At 42.9% G+C, this 16,121-nt stretch overlaps 1 protein-coding gene across 1 annotated transcript in view; it reads left to right on the forward strand.

Moving 5' to 3' along the window:
• WNK2 (WNK lysine deficient protein kinase 2) overlaps positions 1 to 16,121 on the forward strand; it is a 184,370-nt gene that overhangs the window by 103,690 nt on the left and 64,559 nt on the right. Inside the window, exons 8-9 of the mRNA XM_063426920.1 lie at positions 10,495 to 10,768; positions 12,299 to 12,498. Of these exons, the coding sequence (XP_063282990.1) occupies positions 10,495 to 10,768; positions 12,299 to 12,498 (474 nt within the window). The remainder of the gene's footprint in view (positions 1 to 10,494; positions 10,769 to 12,298; positions 12,499 to 16,121) is intronic.

Here is a 16,121-nt window from a genome sequence, read left to right on the forward strand (position 1 = left end):
TCCAGTAAAATACAAGTTTAGCAGGCTAAGATTGCCACAAGGCATATGTATGTATATGTGTTTGTAGTATCAGTTAGTTAATAACACGTAGCTAAGATACTGTTATCACTGTACTGACCAGGTGCAGGAATGTAAGAACTGGAATTACGCGTCCCTCTCCTTTGTATCAGATGAGCCACGTGGTTAGACCGGATGGATGAGTTTAGACTCTATTTATTAAATAGGTTAAGGGTATGTGTGGGTGTAGTTAATTGTGGGAGGAGCTACAGTGCTATATAAGGAATGTACTCTATGTATTCAGTACTCAGACTTTGCTGTATTTTGGTGACGCTAGTCCCTCTGAGTCCCGATCGGTGATCCAATAAAGAATCTCTTCCTTCCTGAAGAAACCTGTGTCCATCTCTCTGTGCTTGGCTTCCGTCAGTTTCTCCGGTATCATTTGGTGCATTGGCCGGGAAGCTCATCGTTCAACGGTAGCTGAGAGGCAGAGGCGTGAGACGGTCTATCTTTGCCCACGTTCTCTACGGCTGCACCCCTGAACTTCTGCGTGGACCTCCCTTCGTCTCGGCGCCACTGGTCTGTTGTCCAGGAGATCATCGGCCTCTACGTGAGAAGTGCTGGGGTGTCCCCGTCGATGAGTGTGAACTCAGGTTCAGGAACGAGGAGGTAAGACAACTGCTGTTTTAGACGGCAGGACCCACTAGGGGTATACCGATTGTGCGGTAGGCCCAAAGGGGTTTTGAATCTGTATCTGCCCCCTCTGTCGGAGGGAAGGAGCGAAGGCGCACCGCTCGATCGAACGCTCTTTAGTCAGACCGTTTGATTTGGTTAGTCAGGCGGGGTCCTGGTGTAAGATAGCCCTAGCCGGACACCGGTGTCTTGTCTAGACTAGCGTTCTAGGGTGTATATTACGTTCGCTAGGTCGGAGGGACCGGGAGACTAAGCGGCGCCTGTGTAAATTCGGTTCGCTAGTTCTCATCCTATCTGGGCTAAGTGGGAAGGCGTGTAAATTTGGAACCCACTAGACTTTTGATAGTGCGACTAAGAGGCGCCTGTGTAAATTCGGTTCTCTAGCTCGCTATATATGTGGTGATTGGGCAGTGTGGCTAACCAAAACGGGTGTATATAGTTTTAGGTAGTCCATTCAAGGTACTGGCCAATAGTTTAGTTGGGAATTGTAAATGTGTTAACGATTGTTTTAGTAAAGTGTATATCTTGTTAGATAGCGCGAGCTCAGCCGTCTAGCGAGAGTGTTAATAGTGTGTTGCTGTATTATAGTGCACGGTACCATAACCCTGTATATTTACTGACATTATATAATAAGTACTAATCATTGTCGTCCATTGCATGTTTAACACCATAACCACTAATAATTGTATTGTGACCTTAACTTGTGCTTTGACCTATGCTAACCGTACTGTAACCGCTATTTGTAAAAGACGATGTTACTGGGGTGTGTTATAGACGGGTAATTCGTATATAGAGAATTATAGCGTGGGTGACTGTATAGTTACGCCAAAGGGCATAATATTGATTATATAGTGACTGGTGTAACAGCTGTGTGTGTACGGGAATTCCCTGAGTGTTTATTGTTATTGTGTACGTTTCACTTGGTAACCGTACCACGTGGTGCTGTTGCCAGAGGAAACGGGTGTGACTGTTGAATAGTACGCGTGTATAGTAATCGTTGTCGACAACGTTCCACTGTTAAATATGGGTGCGTCGCAGTCAACGATTCCGGATCCCTTAGGATGTATGGTTAAGAATTTTAAAAAGGGATTCAAAGTTTGTGATTTTGGGGTTAAGATGTCCCCTGTACGTTTGGTCACTTTGTGCACTAGGGAGTGGCCTACTTTGGTTGCGGCATGGCCGCCACGTGGCAGTTTGGATCCAACTCTGGTACAGCGCTTACACGTGGCTGTATCAGGTAGGCCTGAACTTTACGGCCAGTTTCCTTATATTGACTGTTGGAGACAGGCCGTAAATGACTCGCCAAAATGGCTCCAGACATGCCACGAGGAGCAGTGTCGCCTCATGGTAGCTAGGACTTGCTCGTCCACTAGGACTGGTGTTAGGCCCATTTTGGACACGCCCCCTGAGTCCGAGATCCCTTTGCCGCCCCCTTACTTTCCGTTAAGAAGAAGTGACGCAAACGCAGGAAGTCCTGTAACCCCTCCCCTCATTACCCTCATCCACTTCCGCTTCCTCCTCCAGTACAGGATCCACCCCCCCTCGTACTAAATCTCCCCTTCCGGAACCAGAATCCACCCCCATTAGAAACGAATATCCTGATTTGGCGCCACTTCAGACTTCCGGTCAAGCTTCATCTAGCTCGGCCCGAAGTGTTCTATTTACTACCTTTTCCCAAAACCAACCTCCCACATCCCCATACCCTATATCTCCCCGACCGGAACCCATGACTGACGCTTCCCTACGTAGCCCCATCCAAACCCGACAGTTGACTGGTGCCCAACAATTAAAGCACTATCAGATGCCTCTTCGCTTAAATCCCGGGTCAGCCTATATTAATGCCGCAGGTCAAATGGCACAAGCTGACCCTGTCTTCGTATATGTTCCCTTCACTACAACCGATCTTTTAAACTGGAAGACCCACAATTCCTCGTATACTGAGAAACCACAAGCCATGACTGATCTGTTCACCTCAATAGTACAGACACATAATCCGACATGGGCTGATTGCCAGCAGTTATTAATGACTTTATTTAACAATGAGGAAAGGACAAGAATAAATCAAGCAGCCATTAAAGCATTAGAGGATAGAGCCCGTGCTTTGAACCAAGCCAATCCAGCAGCATGGGCCGCAACACATTATCCCAACACTGATCCCGATTGGAACGTAAATGGTGCTGATATGGTTCAACTCAGAGCCTATAGAGACGCTATAATTGCTGGCATGAAAGCCGGAGGAAAGAAAGCCATTAACATGTCGAAGACAGTTGAGGTGATTCAGAAAAGCGATGAAGCGCCCAGTGTCTTTTATGACCGATTATTGGAGGCGTACCGCTTGTACACCCCCTTTAATCCGGAAGACGCAGACAATTCCCGAATGGTGAACTCCGCCTTTGTCAGCCAAGCTTACGGAGATATTAAGCGCAAGCTACAAAAGCTAGAAGGGTTTGCAGGTATGTCAATCACCCAACTAATGGAGGTAGCTAATAAGGTGTATATGAATAGGGAAACAGAAAGCAAGAAAGAGGAGGAGCGCAAGATGCGTAAAAAGGCTGATATGCTAGCGGTAGCGATCGCAGGCGTAGATAAACGGGGCCCAGATAGAGGCAATAATAGATGGAGTAGGGAGCCTTTGAGTAGGGATCAATGCGCGTATTGCAAGGAAGAAGGGCATTGGAGGAACGAATGTCCGCAAAGAGAGCAGTACGAGAGGGTCCTACCCAGGGCAGGCTACGGAAACTTTAGAGGTAGAGCGAGAGGTAGAGGAGGCCCCGGAGGGAGTAATGGTTATAGAGGGAGTAATGGGAACAGAGGAAGTGTTAGGGAAGACAGGTATATTCCAGCAGCGCAAAGGTCCCGCGATAGAGAAGGTAGGGACTTTGTAGGATTGGCTGACACTGTCATGGAGGACTATTGATACCGACCGGGCTCCTTCCCCCTTGGTCGAGCGGAGCCTATGGTCGATGTATCAATAGGGGGGAAAAGGAGTGCGTTCATGATCGACACTGGTGCTGAACATTCAGTGGTGACTAATCTAGTTGCTCCTCCATCTGGAAGGACTATTACTGTGATAGGAGCAACTGGAAGAAGTGCTGAAAGACCGGTTCTTAAAAGTCGACTCTGTACATTGGGAGGCCACGTAGTAAAACACCAATTCCTTTATATGCCTGAATGTCCAGTCCAATTGCTGGGACGTGATATGCTATCCAAATTACAAGCGCAGATTACGTTCCTACCAGATGGAACTACATCTTTAAAGTTTAATGGACCTTCAGGTATTATGACTTTATCCGTACCAAAGGAAGAAGAGTGGCGACTTTATACAGTGTTGACTAGCCAAAACCCTAGGAGTGATGAGACATTATTTAACATACCAGGAGTTTGGGCAGAGAACAACCCACCAGGACTGGCCCGCAATATTCCACCAATAAAAATTGAACTGAAACATGGGGTTTATCCAGTGAGCCTAAGACAATATCACATTCCGCAGAAGGCTAAGAAGAACATCCAATCCTATCTGGATAAGTTCATACGGTATGGTATCCTAAAATTCTGTACTTCCCCCTGGAACACCCCATTGCTGCCTGTTCAAAAGCCCGGCACAGATGAGTATCGACCTGTGCAGGACTTAAGAGCAGTCAATGATGCGGTTGTTAGCATACATCCAGTTGTACCCAATCCATATAACCTGCTTGCTTTAATTCCGGGCGGGGCTACTTACTTCACAGTCTTAGATCTCAAAGATGCCTTCTTTTGCCTCCGAATTGCCGCAGAAAGTCAATGTATTTTCGCTTTCCAATGGGAGAACGCTGTAACGGGCTCAAAACGCCAAATGACTTGGACAAGACTGCCCCAAGGGTTTAAAAATTCACCTACCCTATTTGGTTCAGCTCTAAGTCAAGATCTACTGGATTTCGAGTCTATCCCAGGAGAATGTGTATTGTTACAATATGTAGATGACTTGTTGATAGAAAAATGTCAGCAAGCAACGCACGATCTACTACATATTCTCTGGAAGGCAGGATACAAGGTGTCCAGGAAGAAGGCTCAGTTGTGTTTGCCAACTGTCAAGTATCTGGGATTCCATATCTCTGAAGGTCAAAGGATTATGGGGCCAGAGAGAAAAGAAGCTGTCTGCCAAATACCAATACCCAAGAATAGAAGACAAGTGCGAGAATTCTTGGGGGCAGCAGGCTTCTGTAGGATATGGATTCCCAGCTATGCGATACTGGCAAAACCTCTGTACGCAGCTATCAAAGGTACAGAGCACGACCCCTTCCTATGGACCCAAGAACAGCAAACGGCATTTGAAGATGTGAAGAAGGCTTTGATGAGTGCCCCAGCATTAGGTCTACCTGATCACACACGACCATTCTACTTATATGTACACGAGCAAAGAAGAATGGCTGTGGGAGTATTGACACAGTACTTGGGATCATGGCAAAGACCTGTTGCCTACATGTCTAAGCAACTGGATGCAGTGGCCAGCGGACTTCCACCTTGTCTAAGAGCCGTAGCTGCAGCCGCCCTGCTAGTAGCTGAAGCCGATAAACTCACTCTGGGTCAAGAACTTTATGTACGAGTCCCACATGCAGTACAGACGTTGTTGGATTACAAAGGAAATCATTGGTTTAGTAACAGCCGTATGACCAAGTATCAAGCAATGTTGTGTGAAAACCCAAGAGTGCATTTAGAGACTGTAAACACCTTAAATCCAGCTACCCTTTTGCCGCAACCTACTGAAAGTCAACATGATTGTTTGGAAGTAATGGATGAAGTATTTTCAAGTAGACCAGATCTTCGTGATTTTCCCATCCAGAACCCCGATGTTCAATATTACACCGACGGCAGTAGTTATGTGAAAGAAGGGATCCGCTATGCAGGATATGCAGTGACAACAATAGACAAGGTGATAGAAGCTCGGCCACTGGCGAAAGGAACATCAGCACAAAAGGCAGAATTGATAGCACTGACACGAGCGTTACAATTGGCTGAAGGTTTAAGAGTGAATATCTATACGGACTCTAAGTATGCGTTTTTAACCACTCATGCCCACGGAGCTTTGTATAAAGAAAGAGGACTACTGAATTCAGAGGGCAAAGAAATCAAGTACGCAGCTGAAATCCTACAACTATTGGAAGCAGTGTGGGAGCCGAAAGAAGTCGGTATCATACATTGTCGAGCGCATCTGAGAGGAGATGGTGATGTAACCAAGGGAAATCGGATGGCAGATAGTGCAGCTAAGCGTGCTGCTGAATCAGGAAGACAGGAGTATGTAGGGCATATAGCTGCTCTTATACCAACTCCACTGTCCCAATGGACTCCAGTTTATACAGCTCAAGAAGAGGAGTGGTTAAAGACTGAACCGGGAAAGTATTTGGAGAACAAGTGGTATCAGCTAGAAGATGGAAGAATAGTCATACCAGCATCACTAGCAGTAGAAATTGTCCAAAATTATCACAACGGGACACATTCTGGGAGAGACAGTACTGAAGAATCTCTTAGAAAACATTTCTACATACCAAGATTGTCCAACTTGACTCAGGCCATTGTACGCAGATGTGTAACGTGTGCTAAGAATAATGCAAGACAAGGACCAGTAAAGCCACCAGGAGTCCAGTTTATGGGGGGACTCCCCATGTCCGATCTACAAATAGACTTTACAGTAATGCCTAAATCGGGTGGACATCGTTACCTGCTGGTAATTGTGTGCACCTATTCAGGCTGGGTAGAAGCATGTCCTACTCGTACAGAGAAAGCAGGAGAAGTTGTGAGATTCCTGCTACGAGAAATAATACCCCGATATGGACTACCCTGTTCTATAGGATCGGACAATGGTCCAGCTTTTGTTCACCAGTGCCTACAACAACTGACTCATATGCTTGGTATAAAGTGGAGGCTTCATACTGCATATAGACCCCAGAGTTCTGGTAAGGTAGAGAGAATGAATAGAACTATAAAGAACCAGTTGGCTAAAATGTGTCAGGAAACCCAACTTAAGTGGAACGTTCTCTTACCCATAGCTTTATTGCGAATCCGCAGTACCCCTTTATTGCGAATCCGCAGTACTCTCCTTTTGAAATCATGTATGGGCGACCACCTCCCGTACTTGGTAACTTAAGGGGGGACTTGAGTCAGTTGGGAGAAGGAATTACCCGGCAGCAGGTTGTAGAGTTGGGTAAGACTATGGAGGAGGTACAGAAATGGGTACAAGATAGATTACCTGTGAATATTTATCCCCCTGTTCATAGTTATCATCCAGGAGATCAAGTGTGGATTAAAGAGTGGAATAATGTACCGTTAGGGCCCAAGTGGAGAGGTCCTTATGTTGTTCTTTTGTCTACCCCTACAGCGATAAAAGTAGCCGAAGTAACTCCGTGGATACATCACTCCAGGGTTAAACCAGCAGCAGTCGATTCTTGGCAAATTACAGCAGATCCAGAGAATCCCTGCAAGATCCGGTTGAAACGCACTACTCAGTCGGAGTAACGAGGAATTATTGTGGATTACAAATTTTATTGTTACAGGTGTGAGTGAGAAGGCCATAATAAAGCCTGTCCGCTTACCATCACATAGTGTATAAGCCAGGAAAGTCTCGAAGGGACACCTGTGAAGATGAGCAGAACTCCATTCCCTGCAGCCCTCACATCCTGGAAGCTGAGGTTCCATCGCACGGACGAAGACTGAGGATGACGGCGAAAGATGTGCTTTTGATTGTGTTTATTTATATGTGTTTTTATATTCAGGAAGGTAGAGGTACCGACACTCCTAGCTGTGAGGTATGCATTAAGACTACGAGAACAGGTAACCATATTTCCCAAACCCTAATTTGGCATTCACAATACGAATGTAAAGGAGAGGTATCAAGATGTAGATACCTAAATATAGACTATAGTGTGTGCCATTTAGGAGTAGGAGAACCTAAGTGCTTCAGTCCAGAGTATCAACCTCGTACAATTTGGTTGACTCTCAGGAATGGAGATCCTCAGGGGACCCTAATTAATAAAACGGTGTTAGAATCCGTACATTCTTCGGGTGTTCTGCTATTTGATGCATGTAAGGCGATATCAAGTGGTAGAAAACCGTGGAATGTATGTGGGGATCTTAGATGGGAGAGGACGTATGGGTCTAATGATAAATATATTTGTCCCAGTAGTAAAAATAAATATGTGAGTCCTAGATGCCCAAATAAAGACTATAACTTTTGTCCATATTGGTCTTGTGTGGGGTGGGCAACTTGGGGACAGACAGTAGACAAAGACATGATAGTGACTAAGTTGCCGACTAGCCCTTATTGTAAGTCTATGGAATGCAACCCAGTCCATATACTTATTAATAACCCCGACAAGTTCCTAGATAAGTATGGAAATTTATTTGGGTTTCAGATATACGGGACGGGTTTAGATCCTGGGACATTATTGTTTATAGGAATAGAGACTGATACGGTATCCTCCCAGACTCATCAAGTATACCATTCCTTTTATGAAGAGATGAGTATAGATAATAAGATCCCCCATAACGCTAAAAACCTGTTCATTGACCTAGCTGAAAGTATTGCCGGTAGTCTTAATGTTACCAACTGCTATGTGTGTGGAGGTACTAACATGGGAGACCAATGGCCTTGGGAAGCAAAGGAGGTAATGTCCGGTTCTGAGGCAGTTGACCAATTAATATCTACACAAGCCGATTATCATTTGAGTGTTAGAGGTAAATCTGAGTGGAGATTAAAGACCTCCATCATAGGTTATGTTTGCATAGCAAGGAAAGGAATAATGTATAATACTTCTGTAGGAGAATTAACTTGTCTAGGGCAAAAAGCTTATGATGATGATACAAAGAATACAACTTGGTGGTCGGCTTCAAATGTCTCAGAACCATCTAACCCGTTTGCTAGATATGCCAGTTTAAAGGATGTGTGGTTTGATCTATCCATCACATCTACCTGGAGAGCCCCAGCAAATTTGTACTGGATCTGTGGTAAGAAAGCCTATTCGGAGCTGCCACAGGACTGGGAAGGGGCATGTGTGTTGGGTATGCTCAAACCATCCTTCTTCTTGTTACCGATTGAAACAGGTGAGACTTTAGGTGTTAAAGTGTATGATGTGAATCATAGGAAGAAAAGGGGACCCATAGAGATAGGCACCTGGGAAGATGATGAATGGCCTCCCCAGCGTATTATAGATTACTATGGGCCAGCCACGTGGGCTGAGGATGGTACCTTTGGTTATAGAACCCCAATTTATATGCTCAACCTTATTATAAGATTACAGGCGGTGGTTGAGATTATTACTAATGAGACCTCACAAGCACTCAATCTTCTAGCGAAGCATAATACCAGGATGAGGACAGCAGTGTACCAAAATAGATTAGCCTTGGATTACCTTTTGGCAGTAGAGGGAGGTGTATGTGGGAAGTTTAACCTGAGCAATTGCTGTCTTCAAATAGATGACGAAGGGCAAGCAATAGCTGAGCTTACTAGCCATATGGTTAAACTAGTGCATGTGCCTACTCAGGTATGGAAAGGGTACAATCCAAGTAGTTGGTTTGGTAGCTGGTATGAGTGGTTTGGAGGGCTTAAGGCAGTGGTAGGTGGAGTCCTACTGATTTTACTGTTGTGTCTACTCCTACCGTGTCTTATACCCTTAGTAGTTAGGTCTGTGCAAAGCCTGATAGGAAGTATAGCAGAGAGGAAGGCTGCTGCACAGATAATGGCGATATATAAGTATAAGGCTCTAGATCAGGGAGAACCAATGCAAGAAGATGAATGTTGAAGATTCACATCATAAGATAAGTCTGGTCTGGTTCATGGTAACCTGAGGTATATGCAAACCAAGGTTAAGTGATGCCTCAAGTAATTGTGAAATATCAGAGGCATCAAAGGGGGGAATGTGATGTAATTCCAGTAAAATACAAGTTTAGCAGGCTAAGATTGCCACAAGGCATATGTATGTATATGTGTTTGTAGTATCAGTTAGTTAATAACACGTAGCTAAGATACTGTTATCACTGTACTGACCAGGTGCAGGAATGTAAGAACTGGAATTACGCGTCCCTCTCCTTTGTATCAGATGAGCCACGTGGTTAGACCGGATGGATGAGTTTAGACTCTATTTATTAAATAGGTTAAGGGTATGTGTGGGTGTAGTTAATTGTGGGAGGAGCTACAGTGCTATATAAGGAATGTACTCTATGTATTCAGTACTCAGACTTTGCTGTATTTTGGTGACGCTAGTCCCTCTGAGTCCCGATCGGTGATCCAATAAAGAATCTCTTCCTTCCTGAAGAAACCTGTGTCCATCTCTCTGTGCTTGGCTTCCGTCAGTTTCTCCGGTATCAATATAAGGAGCAGTTTCAACCAAAAGTAAAACCATTGCAATGAAAATAAATTACATTTTGCCACTTGCTGCACTGCTAGAACTTTGCCCCAGATTTTATTGTACGTTTTCCATACAACCTCCTCTACCTGGAAGATGAAGAATCACTTATGAGGCTGTCTGGCAGTCTGTGAATAATGTGCCACCTGGTGTACCTAGGTCATTGAAGGGGCAGTGATGTCTACATGAGTAGCTCAAATGCAACATCAAAACCTCAAATTGAGTTTATTTATACTAAGCCTCCAAGCTGCATCCAATAATCTAACATTGCAGGCTTTAGTAGATAAGGTGAACTAATGTTTTAATTATAGTCATTCTACTTCATCTACTCAATAAATGTTTCTAATGTGCACTGAACTGGTACTTGTTATAGAATGTGTAAAAATTAAAATAAAAAAAAAATCAAGAGGTGACAAGTGTTTCTCTGTAGGTGGATTCTGGATTTTTCCATGAAAATGATGTGAAAGTTGTTGCCAAGTCCATACGTGATAGAGTTGCATTAATCCAATGGAGGAGAGAGCGAATGTGGCCAGAGGGTGGGCAGAGAGAGGGGCTGGAGCAGCCGCAGTTGCCACAAACCTCTGTCGCTCCACCTGTACTCTCGTCCCACACAGGCCAACTAATCTGCCCAGAGCAAGAGGAACTAGATCCGGACCAGCGCACCTTTCACCCAAAGTTACCTGCCAGCATCACATCCGTGGCATGTAAGTCTCTACTTTCTCTGTTTTAAATTTAACAGCTTGGATTTGAACTCGTGTTATTCTCAACCTACCCTAAATGCTATGGAATTATTAGTGTGGAGCTGGATAACTAGAGAACTATAAAATGTATGAAATAAGCAAACTTTACACATATATATACTGATATATAATTATCAAACTATTCACTTTTAAGATTTTGTTTTAGAAACCATTTGCAACATGCAAATAATTCTACACATTGGGCAGCTGAGATAAAGTAATCCTGTTTTATAGTACATTTGTTAATGAACAAAAGTTTTTTGTTTTTTTTTTATTCTTTTTTTTCCCATCTCCGAGTGAATGGAATGGACTTGATAGCTGTTGCGCATGGTTGAACATCTTTGTATAGGAAAATGCTATACCTCTGCTAGGACGTTTAATGCCAGAGAAAGGAATTATTAACCCTACTGACAAAACACAGAAACTCCGTGTATATATAAAAACTGTATATTATATTAGGCGTTTCTAGGGGGGATCTATAAAAAAAACAAAAAAAAAAAAAAAAAACTGCAAAGTATAAATTTCTTTCATTGTTGAGGTTTTTTTCAGATACGCATAATGCCAGGTATCAGATCAAATCACATTTAAATATAGGTTACATCAGTGAGAAGTAGTTATATAAAATTGAATATTTTTTTTTGTTTAGTTTTTTTTCTGTTGTATTTGTCTGGCCTCTGGCTTGCAGTGTAGGCAGTGATGTAAGCTCTGCTGTGATATAGTTGCTTCCTGCATAGGAAACTGTCGTGTTAAAGTTAATTATGTGTGCAAGCCTACATTAACCATGACAAACAATGTTAAAAGGCCGGGATATTGCTGTTCGCTTGGGAATAAAAGACATGGTAATTAATATTGCTTTCCTACTTTCTGAACTGCTGTCTATTGTCTGGAACGGTTACATGACATATACCATATTAGAGCAACTGAAAAGGAGTTCTAATGTGTATGGATCTACGTAGTGCCAAATTATCTAAGTATGTATTTTCTTTTTAACTGGGACGGGGATAATATTGATTTAAAATTTGAGCCGTTCCACTTTTGTTAATATCCAGTCAATATTTATTTTTGCATTTTTGTTTTCTGTGGACATTCCTTTTTTAAGTGAGAGGCAACAAAACAGATTTGTCTATGGGAGTCCTTAAACTATAACGATATTTGTAGCTACAGCAAATATGCTTGGTAATCATTAATTTATTTGCTACTCTGGCACTAAAATGGTTAAAAATAAATTGCAAGTAAAAATTCCCATAAAAGGGAAGATATGCACATCACAAGATCATAAGGACGTTGAAGTAAACCATTGAAGTAAAAGGTTAAAGCTAATGTACATCAGCATTTTTTTTTTGTATGTGATTTATTTTTATTTTTTTTATTTATTTTTTACTGACCGTGACTTGAAATATATATGCGTTTCTGACTACATCCATACTTGATTGGAAAATGTGATTGACCTACACTGTCTTACATGATAAATGATCCTAATCTATTTTTTGGCAGCGGACAGCACATTTGACAGTGGTCAAGGGTCCACTGTGTATTCAGATTCACAGAGCAGCCAGCAAAGCGTGATTTATTCCTCTCTGCCGGAATCACTTCCGCCTGCAGTTCAGCGGGTTTACAGCCCACCAATCCTGGAAGGCCAGATGATGTCCCAGAGCCCCCAGCACCACCTGGCACAATACCTTCAGACGCCAACTGTAAGTTTGAAACCAGGTCATGCCATTAATAGCTGTTATTTATTCTTTCACATTTTTTCTATCATTTCTTATTTTTAAATACTGCCCATTCATTTTGCATGTTTTTGAATTTAATTTATTCTTTCTTTTTTTCTTCATTTTATATGGTGGCCATTTAGACATTTACTGTTCCTACATTTGTTAAAGATCTTTTTGGGTCCGGTGTTTCCACTTGCTGTTCTACAGACACTTTAAGAGAATTCCTTACTGTCCCCAGCGGGGCTTACACCATTAGTCGTAGGTGCAGTTCCTCTGATGCTGTCAGATATTCTGACCCTTTATTGGAATGTCTTAATACTTCGCATAGTATTCTGGATTCTAATGCACACATTTATACTCCTTCTCTAGCTCAAAAGTCCCACAAGTTAACAAGCAGTGCAGTGCAGAATTCGACCAGTTCTTCAAATTTTGACAAAAGTGCACCAATTGGTAAAAGTTTATTACTCGCTGTTCTTCCATCTCCTTATTGCACTTCTCGTCGACATAGTGATTCCACTGTTGCTACCAGTACATTGAAAAGCTTGACTTCACCTATATCTATGGAAAAATTGCTAGTCCAAAAATACAGAAAATCAGAAACTCGTATTGAACCATTGGCTGGTTCTATAGGCTTCACAAAGTCCATGCAGTCAAGGTTAAAGGAATGTCATGTATGTTTAGAATTTAGTCAGCACAGGAAATATTCAGATAGTTCTTCTTCCATTTCGCATCCCAACTCTTTTGCCAAAGTCCGTAATCGTGGTTTGAATGACCTAGAAAAATATTTGGTCTCCATGCCACCTGTCAGGGTTCAAAAAACCTGTGGCCAGAACTTAGACTTAATAGACCTCCATGAATCCCTCCATCTGATTATTGACCAGACTAAAGCACCATCTTCCAGAACCAGAAAACTGACAGGTGATGGCATTCATGAAAACTATAAAATTGGACAAACTGTGCCACAGGCAACTGGGCATAACTCAACAAACTGGGGATTGAAGCCTTCCGCTGAGTACTCTGGAATTAGCCCACCTACTGGGAACATTGGACTTGTTGTGGTAGGTTGGACACCTGTGTGGGAATCACACGTCTGTCTTCTTGACTGTGCAGTCTTAATTCCGAGCCTGTGCCACAACCCTTTTGTTTTACTTCTCTAATTGTTCTGTTTCCCTCTCTTTGTGCCAGAGCATGAATTCCTTCTTCCTGTGAATGCTCCATCGAACCGCAGTTCACCTGCCCTGTTCATAAGAAGATAAATTAGTTGACTGTAGTAATTAGTAAAAATAGGAGCGTGGGTAGTCAAGTTATTTCTTAGAAAATACAGTGGACCATCTGACGGATCACTTGCTTTGTTTTTCCTGTTTCATTAGTTTTTTGTTTTATAAGCATTTTTCTGTGAGTAAATGAATAGGCAGAGGATTTTCTTACCCAGTTATTTAACTGGCTCCACTGGTTATCAGATCCTTTATTAGCGTTTTGCCTGTATGCAGTCATTTCTGGGAAGCCTATCCAAAATAAAAGAAGACCTTATTTAAATCCTAGGAGACTTAATGTTTTGCTAGCCATTTATCCTGCATTGCAGACTTGAACATGTTTTGTGCTATGCTTTCTATTATCATTTTGAGGATATTAATAACTCTTCCAAGTGGCTTTATCTTTGTACGGAAATTAGTTTCACAGGCTGGTAGGGTTTTTTTTTTTTTGTTGCGTTTATGTAATTTTAATTTTTCTTTTAGTACTAAATACAATCTTTTGTGCATTGACATGCCAGATCTATTGAATACTTTATTTATTTTTTTATATCTTGGGAAATTACAACTAAACACAAAAGCTATGTTTTCTGTACCACTCCGGACAGAGTTGAATATACTGCAGTGACTTGCTCTGTAATGATCTACAATTTCTAGACTTGGGAAATTAGGGAAAGATAAGTTATGAAGAATTGTTCGCTAAAAACATCTAGAATAATTGGAATTACAGGCATCACCAAATACTCTGGGGTTTATCCACTTAATGCACCATAACTGTTACAGCCCACTGATTTAACCAACTTACCTGGGTCATGCCAGGGAAACCTGCTTCTACTTTCCCTGCTACTGGAAGCTCTGCAGCTCGGCTAAGCCTGGCAGTGCAGAACTCCGCTCATTGGCTGAGAGTGCTCTGCTGACACACAGCAAGGCTTAGGTTAATGGAGCTAACGGAAGCTCCTGCAAGGCACCAGCGAAGGCTCAGGTAAGTTGTTAAACAGTTATTAAAGGGATATATATAATGCCATGCTGGGCATTAATAATAGGTCCCCACAATGCTTCAATAGTAACAAAATAAGCAATAAGTACTGACGTCACCGCTGCCCTTGCGAAATACAAACGGATCACAAAGGATGGGAGGGGAGCTAAAGGCCTCCTCTTGCATGAATGGTCATGGTGATTTCAGTAAACCTTTTTTCACTTGAGTACCCCATGGCAGCCCATTTCCAAAAAATTGTACCCCTCACATTAGCAAAATGTTGTAATTAATATAGTTGCATTTATTTCAAATGTATAAATTTTTCTCTGTCCAATCTCCCCTTTTTATCTGCCCCAGGCTCCCCCAATTCTCCTCTGCACCAGGCTCCCCCTGCTTCACCTCTGCCCCAGATACACAAACTGTCACACAGAAACAAACACTGACACACATATAGATACACACACAAACACACACTCCTGCAGATAACTACACTCACATACATACTGATGCACAGACAAACAGAAACATAGTTACATAGTTACATAGCTGAAAAGAGACTTGCGTCCATCAAGTTCAGCCTTCCTCACATTTGTTTTTTGCTGTTGATCCAAAAGAAGGATATAAAAAAAAAAATAAATAAATAAAAAAAAAAACAGTTTGAATCACTTCCAATTTTGCAACAAGCTAGGAAAAAAAATCCTTCTTGACCCCAGAATGGCAGTCAGATTTATCCTTGGATCAAGCAGTTATTACCCTACATTGAAAGATTATATCCTTGAAGATTGATTATCTCAGCCACAGCGAGACCATCACGGCATGGGAAAACAGGTAAATAAAATCACTTTTCCTTTGTAATCAGAGGGGCCCCAGTCACCTAAACACACTCACTAAGAGACAAATACACAGATTCACAGACACACAAACTCTGACACACACACTCACACGTACAATTTATAAAATAATTTTGATTGAAACCCACCCAGCCTCCCTACCTTTTTGGAGCGCTAGCGCGTATAGGCTTTCCCTGGGGTTAAGTGGGGCTGCTGTCTTCTTCCTGCTCTGCTCCCTGTCGCGCACTGTTTAGTATGCTGGGCCTGGAGGGAGGGCCCTGTAGGGCGTGCGAGGGAGCCGGGAGATTGCAGCTCCCTCCCTCGCCCCCTCAGGTCTATTCCACACAGCGACCGCCAGCCCATCTCTGCTCTCCCTCAAGACCAGCCTCTGATTTCCCATGGCTGGCCGACCACCTCTGCTTTTTCTCCGCTTCCCCACGGTCGGCCGGCCGCCCGCCCGCCCGCCCCCGTTTCCCCATGGTTCGCCAGCTGCATTCTCCCTTGCCGCTCTGGGCCGACATATTCCAGGTGCCAGGACAAACTTCCTAG

This window comes from Pelobates fuscus, chromosome 7, assembly GCF_036172605.1.
Source record: "Pelobates fuscus isolate aPelFus1 chromosome 7, aPelFus1.pri, whole genome shotgun sequence".
NCBI classification, from domain to species: Eukaryota; Metazoa; Chordata; class Amphibia; order Anura; family Pelobatidae; genus Pelobates; species Pelobates fuscus.